Below are 15,165 nucleotides of genomic sequence, written 5' to 3'. Positions count from 1 at the left end.
GCGATACAGCCGACCCCTCCAACCAATGCTGAATACACTATTTCACAGAACGTACTTCTTTGTACCCAAGTAAGGAGGTGGGTTGCAGCTAATCTGGACATGCATTTCTTGAACTGGGCTCTCCATAAGCTCCCATTCAAGAAGTTAACACAGGAACACATTTTCCAATGCGTTAGTCCTCATGATTGGCTTGCTACGATCGATCTGAATGACATGTACTCGATTCTCCACTTTGTATTCGAGGGATGAGCATTGCAGTACAAAGTCCTCTCCTTCGAGCTATCCCTGTTGCCTCGTGTCTTCATCAAGGTCTTGGAGCCAGCCCTTGTCCCTTAGAGGGAAAGAGTAATTCACATTCTCAACTACCTCGATGACTGGCTCATACTGGTCCAGTCTCGAGCACAGTTGTGCGAACACAGGGATGTGGTACTCTGCCACCTCAGCCGGTTGGGGGCTTTGGGTCAACTGGAAAAAGAGCAAACTCTCCCCCGTGCAGAGGATATCTTTTCTCAGTATTGAATTGGACTCGGTCAATCTAAGCCTCTCAGTGGAGGATACCTGGAGTTATTTCAGCGCAGGAGTCCCAATGAAACAGTTTCAGATGCTCCTGAGGCATATGGCATCCACTGCTGCTGTCACGCCGCTCGGATTGCTTCATATGAGAACGATTCAGCATTGGCTTCATGACCAGATACACTCCGATAGCATGCCGCAACTCGCCCGCCATCCCTGCCTTTGGATTCAGAAGCATCTGAGGTCGCTTCGCGCTGTTCACATCCCAGGCGAGCTCAATCGTGTAACCGACAAGCTCTCACGCTGGTCTGCCCTTCCGAGAGAATGGTGACTCCACCCTGAGACAGTCCAGATGATCTGAAGATGCTTTTCGGACACTCAGGTAGACCTGTTTGCCTTTCCGGACATGTCCTCTTGCCTCTGGGCCTACACAAGTATGCGTCTCCCCCAGTGAGCCTTCTCACACAGACATTGTGCAGGGTCAGAGAGGACGAGGAGCAGGTCCTCTTAATAGTGCCATTCTGGCCCAGTTGGACTTGGTTCCCAGAACTGATGCTCCTCGCAACAGCCCCTCCTTGGTGTATTCCTCTGAGGAGGGATCACAGAAGCACACCATCTCGGCTCCTCAGTGAAAAACTGAATGTGCGACTGCACGCACTCACCTTATATACCCTCGCTGCAGGGCAGGATGCGGGTGGAAAAGCTCACACACCAACATTCATTGGCTTATTTTGTTAACACTCGAAAGTGATTGGGCTCTAAGGCGAGATCCCAATTTGTCAGTCACTGATGTAAAGTCTCCATTCCCTCCTTCAGGGAACAAGGGTTACATATGTAACCGAGATTTTATCATCCCTTAACTGAAACCTGAGCACAAATCCTTGTGAAAATCGCAAAAAAATAAAATAAATTATATTCTGTTTTCTTTTTATTTATTATATAATAAAAAAAACTTGCTACGTGTACTGCATTAACCTAACTGAGACTTATATAGCCCTTGCGTATCATTGTTCTTCTGTTGATTTTGATTGCTTCCATTGTCCTCATTTGTAAGTCACTTTGGATAAAAGTATCTGCTAAATGACTAAATTTAAATCCGGCCAGATTGTGCAGTGGTTCTTTAAAACTCACAATTAACATAATGAAATGTCTTCATACTTCATAATTGTCCAAGGACCTGTAAACTCAGAACTACTGTAATTAAAAGGTTCCAACAAATCATCTTTATCAAAAGCTTGTACATCTGAATCTGGGAATTGTATGGCGTTTTATTACAAGTCATAATGTGGTGTGTACCTTGTTTTCGATTTACTTTGTAAGAGTATATCGAGGTGAATTTGTGTGATTAGAGGGGACATCTAATGCCTCCTTATGTAAATTAACTATGGTTTTATTGTAGTAAAAGTGTAGTAACCATGTTTTTTGGCATATTTATTACCATTTGTATAACCACAGTTTTACTACAAATACTAGTTAAACCATGGTTAATTTGTCATGGTTTAAAGTTTTAAAGTTACCATGGCTTAATAGTAGTAACCATGGTTTTTTGGTTTTGTTTGTAGTAAAACCATGGAGAATTTTCATAAAGGCCATTTTCCACAGGTTGCTAATGATCCTTTAGTAAATTCATGAAATGTCTGCCAAAATACTTTAGTTAAAATTCCTTAATGGTTGTGTAAAACAATGACCTTTTTACCTTGTCATAAATAGTTCTGTATATGGCGACCTGTTTTGATTCACTTCTCTTCAAATGAACTACTCCTCACCCACCCTTTTTTGTGTGTTCAGTAACATATTAACTGATTAAAAATTATTAAAAAATAACTGTCCTCAGTGGCTCATATGTCAGGAAAAACTGAAGACTCTTATGTTCACTTTTACATGTAACTACAAAACCCCTGCACTGCCTACGAGAGAAGGCTGAGGGCTGAAATATGCTAATACAGGAAAGTCTGTCAGTGGCTGTGGGTGGGGCCTGAGCAGTATGATGTCACAGTGCTCATAAAATCAAAACGGCTTGATAACTGAGACTGTTTAGGTTTTTGGGGATTAAGAAAAGAGGAGTAAATGGATTTTTATCATTGTAGGGTGGTTGTTTCCACACACTACTAAGAAATATTTGTATGCAAATACAACATAAAAGTGAATTTTGCATCCGATGTCCCCTTTAAGAATTCTGTTGTCAATAACAAGGCTCTACATGTATCCATTTTGCTGTTGCCATAGAAACAAATCATTTCTGACTCAGAGAATATGAACAGCTCTGAGTAGCTGTTGTCTCGTAATTATGGTAACCCTCACATATGGTAATGCATCATTATACTGTATTTGCAATAGACCAGCTTCTTTCTAGAATCTTAGCTTGAACCAGCAGCGATGCTTCAAAACATACCTAACCAGCAGGGGCATAACTGTTTTAAAATGAGTTTGAATCTCTTTGAATCCAGTGTTTTTTTCTGGAGTCAAAGGGCATCCCTGACAAACACCCAAAGAAGAGTGTCACTCACGCCCAGAGGGAGCAGCAACAGTGCTGGTAGGAGAGGAAAGAGCATTGCACAAGGACACGTGACTAGGACTAGAAACATTGGTTACATCCTGATTTTGACTGGTGGTGGAGGACTGGCGTCTCAGAGCCCCCTGAAAGGAAGTCCCGCTCTTGAACGTGTTCACTACCTCGATCTGCAGGAAGGGGGAGAGAAATACATGGAGCAATGCTTCATCACATGGACATGATTTAGAAGACTTCGACAGGCCCTCATCACACATTAAACACTTCATCTGAAATTAGCACTGAGGCTTTGATGGCTTTAGAAAGGTCCTCCTCCCTGCTGTTGCAGCTTTGACAGCAGTCATGATGAACGCCCAGAGACCCTTGAGAGCCTTATGGCAGGACTGCATCATTATGCCTAGAAGAGTACTGTTATCATATCAAATGACAAAAAACAGGCCACAGCAATTCATCGTAAATGATCTGCATGCCACTATCAAAGCTCTGTCGTATGCAGCGTATTATATAACAGTTAGTGCTGCTACTCTAAACTGATTGGATAGACGGCATTCCGGGAGTGCAGATATTTAGAATATGGGAAGTTTTTCCCTGTTCACCGCTTGTCTGTGTTCGTAGTGTTCCAGATCAAAGTATGTGAGTAGAGCTATGTGATTTTGCCTGGACCGAGAAGCAGAGGAGCGGAAGTAAAGATCCAAAAGTCTTTGAGCAGGTAGGGCCATTCTGTGTCCCCATATACACTAATCTAGTCTGTTTGTTGCTGTATGTTGTTTTGTCTCAGACGTCATTAAACTGTTGTATAAAAGCATCATGACGCTCACCACGGTGCTATTGGTCTGAATATCAGGCCTCATGCCCAAATAACAGCCTTGATGCTATTCAGAACAACAGTGTGCTTGCGATATTGCTAAAGGACATGATTTTAGACTGGAGTGAAATATTATTGCAGGAATGGTGTAAGAATGATATGAGTGGGGGAGGGGCAGTGTAACTCAGTAGCCACATTTCCACTGTCGGGCGAGTGCGAGCCAGGGCTTAAAACGGGCCGGGCGGGGGTAATAGCCTCAGGCCAGTAGCATCGAGGCCAGAATAGCACAGGGTTTCCACAGTCGAGCCTGAAGCTCCGCTGCGCGCCCTTTACACGCCTCTCATGAACAATGTCACGCAACCTCATCATTTGACCAACAAAGAGAAGTTATTAGAAAACTTACAAATAAGTCACGGGAACTAGTGCGATCACAAAATGAACATGATAAAAGTGGCCGTTTGTTTGCATGCTTTGTTAAATATTCTAATCCAAAAGCATCGGTGTTGATCATAATGAATTAATTTATCAGAAGTCAAAATTAATAACACAGAAATAAAAATGTTTCTATTTTATTTATTTATTTTTAACGCTTATGAAAATAGTCTGCTTATTCAGTTGAGTCTGTTTCTATTTATTTGTAGCCAGTAGTCTATACATCACGTTTAGAATGAATGATAATCTCTCTATTTTTATAAAACCTCCCGAACATAAAACATTATTATATTTTTATGATAGGCTACGTGGAGCTTAACTCTCGAGACGAGACTTATGACAGATAATATAAGTTACTAAATAATTACACGATTGTGATAGAGAATAAGAAGCTAACGTCTGATTTATTCAAGCGGTCATATTTACCATGTTTACTATGGTAATTTTAATGTTTAGCGTGCACAGTCTTTTGCATCGCTTATAAATATTTCTGTCTTGTATGGTGATTGTAATTCACATCAGATCAAGTTATTGCAAACACTCCTGCTGACTGAAAGTGAGTTTTGAGCTCAAATTATTAAAAAAAGTGTTTAATGCTGGTGTTATAGCTGTTAGCATTCTGAAATGATCCGCAGGGCAGACTCTCTATTTTTATAAAAGCTCCCGAACAAAAATCATTATAATATTTTGATGATAAGCTATGCTACGTGGAGCTAAACTCTCGAGACAAGACGACAGATAAAATATGTTACTAAATAAATACATAATTGTGATAGAGAATAAGAAGCTGACGTCTGATTTCTCCTAGTGGTTGCATTTACCATGTTTACTATGGTAACGTTAATGTTTATCGTGCATAGTCTTTTACATCGCTTATAAATATTTCTGCCTTGTTTAGTGATTATAATCCACATCGGATCAAGTTATTTCAATCACTCGCTGCTGACTAAGAGTGAGTTTTGATCTCAAATTATTTAAAAAAGTCTTTAATACTGGTGTTGTAGCTGTTATCTTTCTGAAACGATCCGCAGCGCTGACGCTCTCCAGACACGAAGAAACTCTGCCTTTGTTCATAACCACTCCTCTTGCCCCAGCTGGCCTGCTCTGGCCCAAGGTTTTCATCGGGCCAAAAAACCCTGGCCGTTGGCCCCGAGGAAGCCCCGCCGAGGCACGAACAAGCCCCGGAAGCGACAATGGAAACGCGACTGACCTTGGCACGCACTAGCACGCCTGCTTTAAGCTCGCCAGTGGAAACACGGCTAGTGAGTAGTTCTAACTAACTTTTCGTTTTTTTTTTAAGTGTAGACAATTGGTTAGACACTAACCATAGTAAGGCTTTATTTGGAATAGAGTGCTGTGGAATTATACTGGTAATTCTACTACCTACTATCTGTTAAAAGTAACATTCTAATAGTCATTATGCAACAATAAATGTTTCATAAAGACACATGTAGCATTTAAAATACATGCTTTATTACCATTTGAGTGACAAAGAAAATGTATTCAACATTACTTCCAGTTCACACTAGAAACCACTCTAGGACTGGAGTGTCAGGTCAAGCACTTTACAGCATTCTGCACATCGCACATTTTGGAAAATGTAAGTATTTTATCTATTTCATGACTACATGTTCAACGTTACCAGTGTAGGCACAGTTTAAAAATGCAATTAATGTATGTTGTTCCTAAAATGTACAGCACCCAAAATCATACTTAAGGTTTATCTTGAGGTTTTCATTGTAATTTAGATCTAATTATGCAAAACACTATTCAATCAATGACTGTTCGGTTGAAATATAAAAGTGGTTTTCATGAAAGGTGAACTGACAACCCATGATTAATGCAGCAGTACTGAAGTCTTGCGATCAGTGCTAATGTTTGTACCAGTAATGGCATTTGGCAGAGCCGAACTGCGGTTCAACCTCCGCACTGTTCTAAATCTGACCGTAGAACACATGCAGATGGTGAATCTCAAGTACATAATTGCAAACACAACTAATGTACCAGCAGAAGTATAGTTACTTCCCACAGATGCCATTCGCAGAATTCATGCTGAATATTTCATGTCATTCATAACTTCCCAAAGACTATCAGATGTTCTAACCTGAGTCTGGATTCTGTTGAGGCCTCTGAACCAGAGGATCTGCCCTCGCCGCAACTCTCTCTCAGCGTGATCGATCTCCTCCTGGTCCTCGTTCATCTCCTCCTCGGGCATTTCATCCTTCTTCGACAGCTGACCAGCTCCTCTGAGGAACCTCAGCTTGCTGTTTGGGATTGTTGAGATAACCTGACCCAGAATAGGACACTCATTTATGGGTATTAGAACACTATAGTACGCAAAGCAGACTCATTTCAGAACTCCATCCTCACAGATCCAGATGAGGAACAAGCCCTATGTATTGTTTGTATTGAGTTATGCTGGCAGATACTGTTGACAACTCAGATGGCAAAAAGAACACTTACATACCCCGGGAAAGCAACTACCAATGAGATACATACTGTATAGTAGGCTATATTACTCACAATTCCTTCATATAGACACTGACCAAACAGTCATGTTTCTATTTTTCATCCATGGAAAATATGTAAATCTTTGAAGGCTATATTTTGGCTGCAACCCTTTATGCTGTGTCTTATGAAAATATTCCCAATGAAGTGATACTAAAATCAACTTCCTGTTCTTGGGAACTTGCTTTAGCAAAGCAATCTGTCAGCCTCTCAACAAAAGAGCATACTTACCAATGGTAAATTCCATTCATTTTAAAATTCTACAGTGATTAAAGGGATTCACCCAAAAATGAACATTCTGTCATTATGTATTCATTAGTTTTGTGTTGTTTCTCCAACTTTTAATTTTTTCAGTAGAACATAAAGAAGATATTTAAATTATTGTTTAACTGTTTTTTCCATACAACAAATATCAAGAGGGTACAAAACAACTCTAGACCTTACTGACCTTAAGAATGAAAAATTGTTGCATTACCTGTCCCCAGACCAGTTCTCCCAACCCCAGGAACACACACCACATCCACTTATCCAGGTCCAGAGGAGAACAACTGAACGGTTTTCCTCCAAACTGAACAATCACGATCTGAAATGAAATGTCAAAATGGAAACATAAGGACCAATAGTTGTGCTGCACTATAGATGGGTGCATTACACCGTATTTATAACTACACTTCTTTCAAATCATACAGAACCTTTTAAAGATGACTGAATTATTACTGGGTCAAAGAACCAAAAATAAGTTAATAAATACAGGTCTGAACAAACTTGAAACTTATGGCGCTTTTCCACTATACAGTACCAGCTCGCCTCGGCTCGCCTCGACTCGGCTCTGTTTGGTTTTCCACTGTGTAAAAGTTGTACCAGTACCGGCTTCCAGGTACTTTTTTTCGTACCACCTCCGGCGAGGTTCCAAGCGAGCTGAGGCGATACTATAATGTGACGTGAAAACACAGCAGACTGCTGATTGGTCAGAGAGAATCGTCACTATTCACTGCGTCATCATTACACTCCTGTTTTTTTCAGCAGTGTTTCGTTGTGCTGCCCTCAGCCTCTCCTGAAACAATGTTTGTCTTCTTGCTGTGAGAAACAGCCTCATCCCGAGGATCAAAAACAACATGCACTCGATTTCCTCCATTGTCCTGTGTGTGTGGGTAGCGGGTGTGTGTCGCGTAGAAGATTACGTCACGGCAGTTTCCTGCAGCGTCGCTATGACAACCAGGTACTATTGTGGAGGTACTATCTGCAATGGAAAACGGAGCGAAAAGCGAGCCGAGCCGAGGTGAGTCGAGTCGAGTCGAGTCGAGCTGGTACTGGTAATGGAAAAGCGCCATTTAAGGGATACTCCACCCTAAAATGAAAGTTTTGTCATTAATCACTTACCCCCATGTCGGTCCAAATCCCTAAAAGCTCAGTTCATCTTCGGAACACAATTTAAGATATTTTGGATGAAAACCTGGAGGCCTGAGACTGTCCCATAGACTACCAAGTAAATAACAGTGTCAAGGTCCATAAAAGGTATGAAAAGTCGTCATCAGAATACTTCATCTGCCATCAGACGTGCAATCTGGGTTATATTTCACGAGTGCATGCTTACATATAATTAGCTGAGGTATGGTATGCTTATTTGGCGTGCTGTCCGGGAAATGGCCAGAACCTAGAGTACCCCACCTTCTCTGTCTATCTATAAAGTGAACTCAAAGTGAGGAGATGGGGTGGAGGAGGGATGCTGATAAATCGTCAATGGATAGAGGTAAGTCAGCGATATTTATACTATGGTATTGATTAATTGATTGTGGTAATACTTAGGCTAAGTATCTGACGCGCTCCTCCCGAATCTTGTTATTAGAACATCATTTCACAAGTTCACGCTTACATATAATTACCTGAGGTATGGTATGCGTATTTGGCGTGCTGTCCGGGGAAGGGCTCCGAGCTCGGGAATGGCCCCGAACCTAGAGTACCCCCCAAAAAGCAAGTTGAATAAATGGACAGCCGCCAGATTAAGAAATCCCTTCCCAAAAATAGCATTGAGTACTGGCGGGGACTGATTTATTTTTCTGAGAAGAGCCTACGTACTCCGGTGGGAGCGACCTAGGCTTTGGAAGGGTAGGCACTACAGGCTGCAGATACTTGACTATGTGGTTAGGGGCGCCTGGTCAGTAGGGCTCGAGCCGATGCTCACCGGGAGCTCACAGCGTTGGAACGGTGAGCCCTACCGGCCGATGAGGAGGAGCAGCATGGTTGTATAGCCTGACCGGGTGGGCCCGAGTTGCCTTGCCTGGAATAGGTCACAGTGTCAGTGTACGGGCCCTACTTGATGATAAGCCTCTGCTATTCAGTGGGCGAAGGGCCTATGGCTGACCGAAAGGGCCCATGAAGCCTCCGACCGGCAAGTATAGAAACCCGACCGGGAGAACTCTCGACAGACGTCTGAAGGGAGCACACACATTGAATATGTAAGCCTCGCTGACCATAGAAAAGGAAAAGGTAAGGTTGTCTAACCGGGAGACTCTTGCTAATCTTCCGAAGGGAGCACACGCATCGAACGGGTAAGCCTCTACGGATGTAAGATGGAAAGGGTAAAGTTGTGTGGCCAGGAGGCTCTTGCCAGCATCTAACGGGGACTTCCTTCTCACTATATCGGCTTGGTAGGCCTCGCAGGCCGTAGAGAGGAAAAGGTAAGTTTGTGTGGCCGTGAGACTCTCACCAACGTCTTATGGGAGTTCGCTACTCACCGCATAAGACGGGTAAGCCTCGACGACTGTAGCATGGAAAAGGTAGGTTTGTGTGGCCGTGTGGCTCTTGCCGATGTCCAGTGTGGGGTTTGATACTTGCAGCATCAGACGGGTGAGCCTCAACTCAAATGGGTAAGCTTCACTGACCATAGAATAGAAAAGGTAAGTTGTGAAACTCTTGCCGGTGTTCGATGGGAGCTAATGCTTGCGGTATCGGTTGGCTATGTGTTTTATTTTTATTTTTATTTTTTTATAAAGAGTCGATGAATAGTGGTTCATGCAGGGATTTTGCCTGAGAATTTCTGGAGCGTAGGTATGCTAGGATGGATTGGTAAGGCTGGGTTGGGGAGGGGAGATTGAAAATGTAGATAAAATGACCTACTTGGCTTGGTCTGTCTTGCTTTGTTTGATTAAAAAAATGATTGTTTCATCATCGAATATGGTTAGGTCTGATACGGTAGGGTTGATTTTGGATTGAATTTTGAAGAGATTGTGAACTCCAAGCACCTTAGAAAACACATGGTGTCGAGCATGTGAGCTATGCTGAGGGGTTGATAATTTGTGCGGAGGGTGTAGATACATTTGTGAGGACTTAACACTGTTGAGAAACTAAATCAAATAGGTGATAGAGAGTAGTAAAAAATCCGGGAACAGAATGTTATAAGTGAGATGGAATGCCTTGAAGCATCTCTACACAGTCACATATGACTGGAGGCTTCTGGGAGAAACTGCCTGGAGAATAGAGTCGAGCGATGTTTCGAGAAGTGGTGCTTGCATTCGAATTTAATCGTATGATTAAATAGAATTCTCTGTCCTGTCAGTGTACCTCAAATAAGTGCCATTAATTTGGATGCATGGGCGGAAAAGGCTCCTGCGGGAGCAGACACTGCTGCAGCAGTTGAGAAATATAGATAGAGGCTCCTGAGGGAGCAGAGACTGCTGTGGCATTGGGGAGATACAGAAAAAGCCCCTGTGCGAGCAGACACTGCTGCGGCAGTGGGGAGATACAGAAAAGGCCCTTGCAGGGGCGGACACTGCTTTGACAGTGGGGAAAAACAGATAGAGGCTCCTGTGGGAACAGGTACTGCTGGGATGGCTGGAGTGAGGATGGGCTGTTATAGATGGATGGGGATGTTAAAGAGGGTTGGCTATGGTAGATCACGAGTTTGAGGGAACGGGGATGGGCTTGCGCAAGAAGGGTTGGCTGATGAGGGTTCGGTGAGCTTCTTTGATATGGAATTGGTCTGACCTCTAATAGGTCTTGGTGCCCTCTGCATTCTGACAAAATTAGTGCCCTAATTTGCTGGCTACGGGGGGTGGGTGGTGGGTTGTTCGGAAGGATGGTTAGGGTATGGAGGAACATAAAGAAGTAAAGGGGAGCATGAAAGGAGGAGGAGAGATAGCTGCTTGAGCCGCCTGCAGAGCTTGCTTCGGCTGCTGTAGTTGTTGGCTGCGGGAAAAGTAGAGGGGTTAGTAACATTTGATGGGTCAAGCTAAAATGCCTGGGTAGTCTACTGTGTTGCCAGCTTAGCAATTGGTTGCCTGATTTGACAATTCCTCAAGCCTTATCCGCATTAGTGTGTTCTTGTTGGCATCTTTTCCTCTAGTTTTGGCCTTCCGGCCTTTTTAAACGGCCTTCAGAGCGGATAAATTTGGAATGCTGTTTTCACGTTGACTGGAAAAAGGGGCTTTGAAAACGATGAAGCATGTTTAGTCTTGTAAAACATTGTACCAGTAGACATGATTATAGCAGTAACGTTTAATTGCATTTATGTGCTATTCACTTTCAAGCGGTTTCTAAAGATAATTAATTTGCATGCTTTTCGTAGGTTTGCTTCCAGCGCTCGAGGAGAGCCCGGTCTTGAGCAGGACAATTTTGGTGTCGAGAGAGGCGAGCTCGGGGCTTTGCACAGTCTATTGGCAACAACGTGTGGCTTGGCGATAAGCAGCTGTCGCGATAACGCTTAATGGTGCTCAGCGGCTGTGTTTGGCAGTTTGGCAGGGTAGGAGTGATCATGGGTCTGGCAAAAAGCAGCAGAATTGAGTCTGTGATAAGATGACAGACAGAGCGAAACGAATGCTGATAAACCGTCAATGGATAGAGGTAAGTCAGCGATATTTATACTATGGTATTGATTACTTGATTGTGGTTCACCTGTATTGATTAGGCTAAGTATCTGACGTGCTCCTCCCTAATCTTGTTACTAGAACATCATGAAGAGACAACAGTCTCAAGCCTTCCAGTTTTCATTCAAAATATCTTAAATTGTGTTCCGAAGACAAACGGAGCTTTTACAGGTTTGGACCGACATGGGGGTAAGTAAATAATGACAAAAAATGTATTTTGGGATGGAGTAACCCTTTAATTTAGTGAGGTATGTACCACTGATTGTATAGATGTTTTGTCTCCTGGTAGTTGTGCAACATTTACATCTTATAAACCAGCCAGAGATGGGACCAAGTCACACATGTGCAAGTCTCAAGTAAGTCCCAAGTATTTTTTTCTTGGGCAAGTCAAGTCAAGTCAAGTCACAAGTTATGTCAAGTCAAGTCAAGTCAAGTCCTGTAGTAAGTCAAGTCAAGTCACCTTATTATTGTAATGTTACCTGCAGAATCTGATCTTAATAAAGTTAAAAGACAAGATATAAGTAACAGTAAATTAAAATAATTTGGATTTGCATTGTAAATACTCATGTTCAGTAAAATACATCATGGAATCAAACAAAATTGTAACTTCATAAAATTATTTATTTTTCACTTCTGCCAACAGAAATGTTTTACATTTTCAACATTGAGTCCATAAAACAAATAACAGCTAAACATCCAACAGACTCCTCTCTGAACACCCCCCCCCCTCTCTCTCTCTCTCTCTCTCTCTCTCTCTCTCTCTCAAACGACGTGACGTGACATGACATTCGGCCGGGTATGGTGACCCATACTCAGAATTCGTGCTCTGCATTTAACCCATCCGAAGTGCACACAGAGCAGTGAACACACACACACACTGTGAACACACACCCGGAGCAGTGGGTAGCCATATGCTTTGGCGCCCAGGGAGCAGTTGGGGGTTCGATGCCTTGCTCAAGGGCACCTAAGTCGTGGTATTGAAGGTGGAGAGAGAACTGTACATGCACTCCCCCCACCCACAATTCCTGCCGGCCCGAGACTCGAACTCACAACCCTTCGATTGCAAGTCCAACTCTCTAACCATTAGGCCACAACTTCCCCTCAAACACAGTTTACATACAACATTAAACTTTCTTACATTTCTCCTCTCTCTCTCTCTCTCTCTCTCAAGTTCAAGTTCAAGTTGCTTTATTGGCATGACATTTGAGTTACAGTATTGCCAAATTTAGCATTTAGATACAGAATAAAATATGATTACAATAAAATACAATAAAAATAGCAGCAGCAGATAATATTTCTAATATTAATAATAGTAATTATATAGAATTAAGAATATAAAATAAAACAGTTGAATACAATAAATTATCCCTTTCGTATGGTGTGTATGGTGTATAAATATTTAGCAGCTATTGTGACTGCCGTCTCATTCTCTCCAAGTATATAGAGTAGTTTCTCGGAGTCATTTAGAGACAAGAAAGAACGATTCAAAGCTTCAAACTGTGGGAAGAATGATTCTCTTGTAGTGCTGTATTTGGGACAGACAAGAAGGAAGTGTTTCTCATCCTCTGTTTGATTCAGCTCACAGTGTTTGCACAGTCTCTCTTCTCTCGGTAGCCAGGATCTTTTATGTCTACCAATCTCTATTTCCAAATCATGATCACTGAGTCGATATTTTGAAAGGATTTGTCTTTCTTTTAATTGCTTAAGTGTTAAGTAATTTGCCAGTTTTGTGGTTCTGTTTAGGGCTGAATAACACTGGAGTTTGGTTTGGAGCTCAAATTCATTTTTTTCATTTTTCATCATAATTATACTTCAGATTTTTGTCAATAAGTTTCTGAATGTTGGGGTTGTGATTGGAGTCAGACTCAGTTTGGGTTTCCTTCATCAGGTGAAGCACGAGTGTGTTTCTCTCTCACTCTCTCTCTCTCTCTCTCTCTCTCTCTCTCTCTCTCTCTCACACACACACACACACACACACACACACACAATCTCTCTCTCAGAGTACATCCGTAAGTCATTACCTCTATTACAAGGTATTGCACTTGCAACATATAAGATTCGAGAGTCTTGTCTGCAAGCCGAGCACGATGTGGCCTATCCCACCATGTATGCGCCACCGGTATGCGCGCTCATAATGGACGCCTCAGGGGGGCAACTGCCCGAGCGCTTTGGAAACAATGAGAAAGCGGCGCGACTAGCGATTTCCACGCGTTTTTAGGCGCGAATTATTGACGACAAAAGCGATGACCCTCAGTACCCCTCAAGCTGAGATGTTGATGTGATGTGATATCTGATCTAAGTGGGCGTGGTCTGCGTAAGGTAGAGAGGGCATGACTGATGATGTCATGACATGACAACGCGATTCTCAGCCTGCGCTCCAGCTGAGTAATCAATTTTATTTTTTTAAAATAATTTATATATTTTATATTCAAACTGAGAACATAATGTGATTAACACTCAAGTCATTCAAGTCATCCTGTCTCAAGTCAAGTCAAGTCCCGAGTCTTTAACTTCCAAGTCCGAGTCAAGTCTCAAGTATTTTATTTTTTGTCAAGTCAAGTCACAAGTCATAAAAATAGCGACTCGAGTCGACTCGAGTCCAAGTCACCAAGTCACAAGTCCCCATGTCTGAAACCAGCTATATATATATTCTTGTTAAGAAACACGGGCATGTAAACATGTTTGGGGGAAAGTCGGCTCCTTAGTCTGTTAACAATAAGGCCGGCCATGGAGAAAACGCGCTCTGACGGCACAGACGTTGGCGGGACTCACAAATAACGGTGTGCTAAGCGAATAAGTTTTGTGAAGCGCTTAGTGTTTTCGTTTCACCACTGAATGTGATCCTCATCTGGTGGAATACATGGCTCCAGCAAGAACTGTTCCCACTCGTCTCGGCTGGACTCTCTGAAATCATCGCTGAAGAACTGGCTCAGCCTTTTCTGACGAGTGGGCATTGCATCCGCTTCATCGTGGCGACTGCATCCGCACCACTCGCATCAAGGAAAATGTTCTGATAATGTTCAAAAAAGTTTTTTCTTACTTCTCTCATGTTTTCATCGAGAAACCTGAGATGTTTGGGCCGAGGGTCTAGGGCGGACGAGAAGAGGAGTTTTCACTGCATTCTCCAAATTAGCTGTGTTTATTCGTTGCTGGAGAGATGGCGCAGCAATGTTCTTGAATTCGGTCACTTTCTGTGACTCTATAATGGAAGCAACGTGGTTGCGATGTGCACGCGGTCACGATGCGCACACGGTGCAACGCGCCCGTTTTTTCCAGGCGCGTCCGCACCGCATCGAGTTAAAAACATCTCAACTTTTCCGAATGCCGCAAGCGCACCGCAGATCATGTGACAAGAACTAACCAATCAGCTTCATCCTTTCCCGTAACAACGTTGAAAGCTCAGCCAAGATGAAGGAACAGCTGATCATAGCTGTATATGGATTGCCATTTTGAAATAAATTTAGTAGCAGAGCTACTGCAAGCGATTTTTTTTGTGCTGCAAATCCATTTATCCTTTGCTGAAATTTCCGCGTCTT

General features: G+C 42.7%; 1 protein-coding gene across 9 annotated transcripts in view; it reads right to left on the bottom strand.

Annotated features, from left to right (window-relative positions):
- atp2b2 (ATPase plasma membrane Ca2+ transporting 2) overlaps window positions 1-15,165 on the bottom strand; it is a 166,515-nt gene that overhangs the window by 7,126 nt on the left and 144,224 nt on the right. For 5 of the 9 annotated variants that reach the window (XM_059538264.1, XM_059538267.1, XM_059538269.1 and 2 more), the window contains 2 exons: window positions 7,243-7,350; window positions 6,364-6,546 (listed from right to left, as the gene is read on the bottom strand). In XM_059538264.1, the coding sequence (XP_059394247.1) occupies window positions 6,364-6,546; window positions 7,243-7,350 (291 nt within the window). Of the gene's footprint in view, window positions 1-3,020; window positions 3,193-6,363; window positions 6,547-7,242; window positions 7,351-15,165 lie in introns of all 9 variants that reach the window. The other 4 variants (XM_059538272.1, XM_059538270.1, XM_059538268.1 and 1 more) reach the window with 2 other exon arrangements.

The sequence above is a fragment of the Carassius carassius genome, chromosome 44, assembly GCF_963082965.1.
Source record: "Carassius carassius chromosome 44, fCarCar2.1, whole genome shotgun sequence".
Classification (NCBI taxonomy): Eukaryota; Metazoa; Chordata; class Actinopteri; order Cypriniformes; family Cyprinidae; genus Carassius; species Carassius carassius.
The sequence above is the reverse complement of the archived record's forward strand: the minus strand, read 5'-3'. Positions and strand labels throughout refer to the sequence as shown.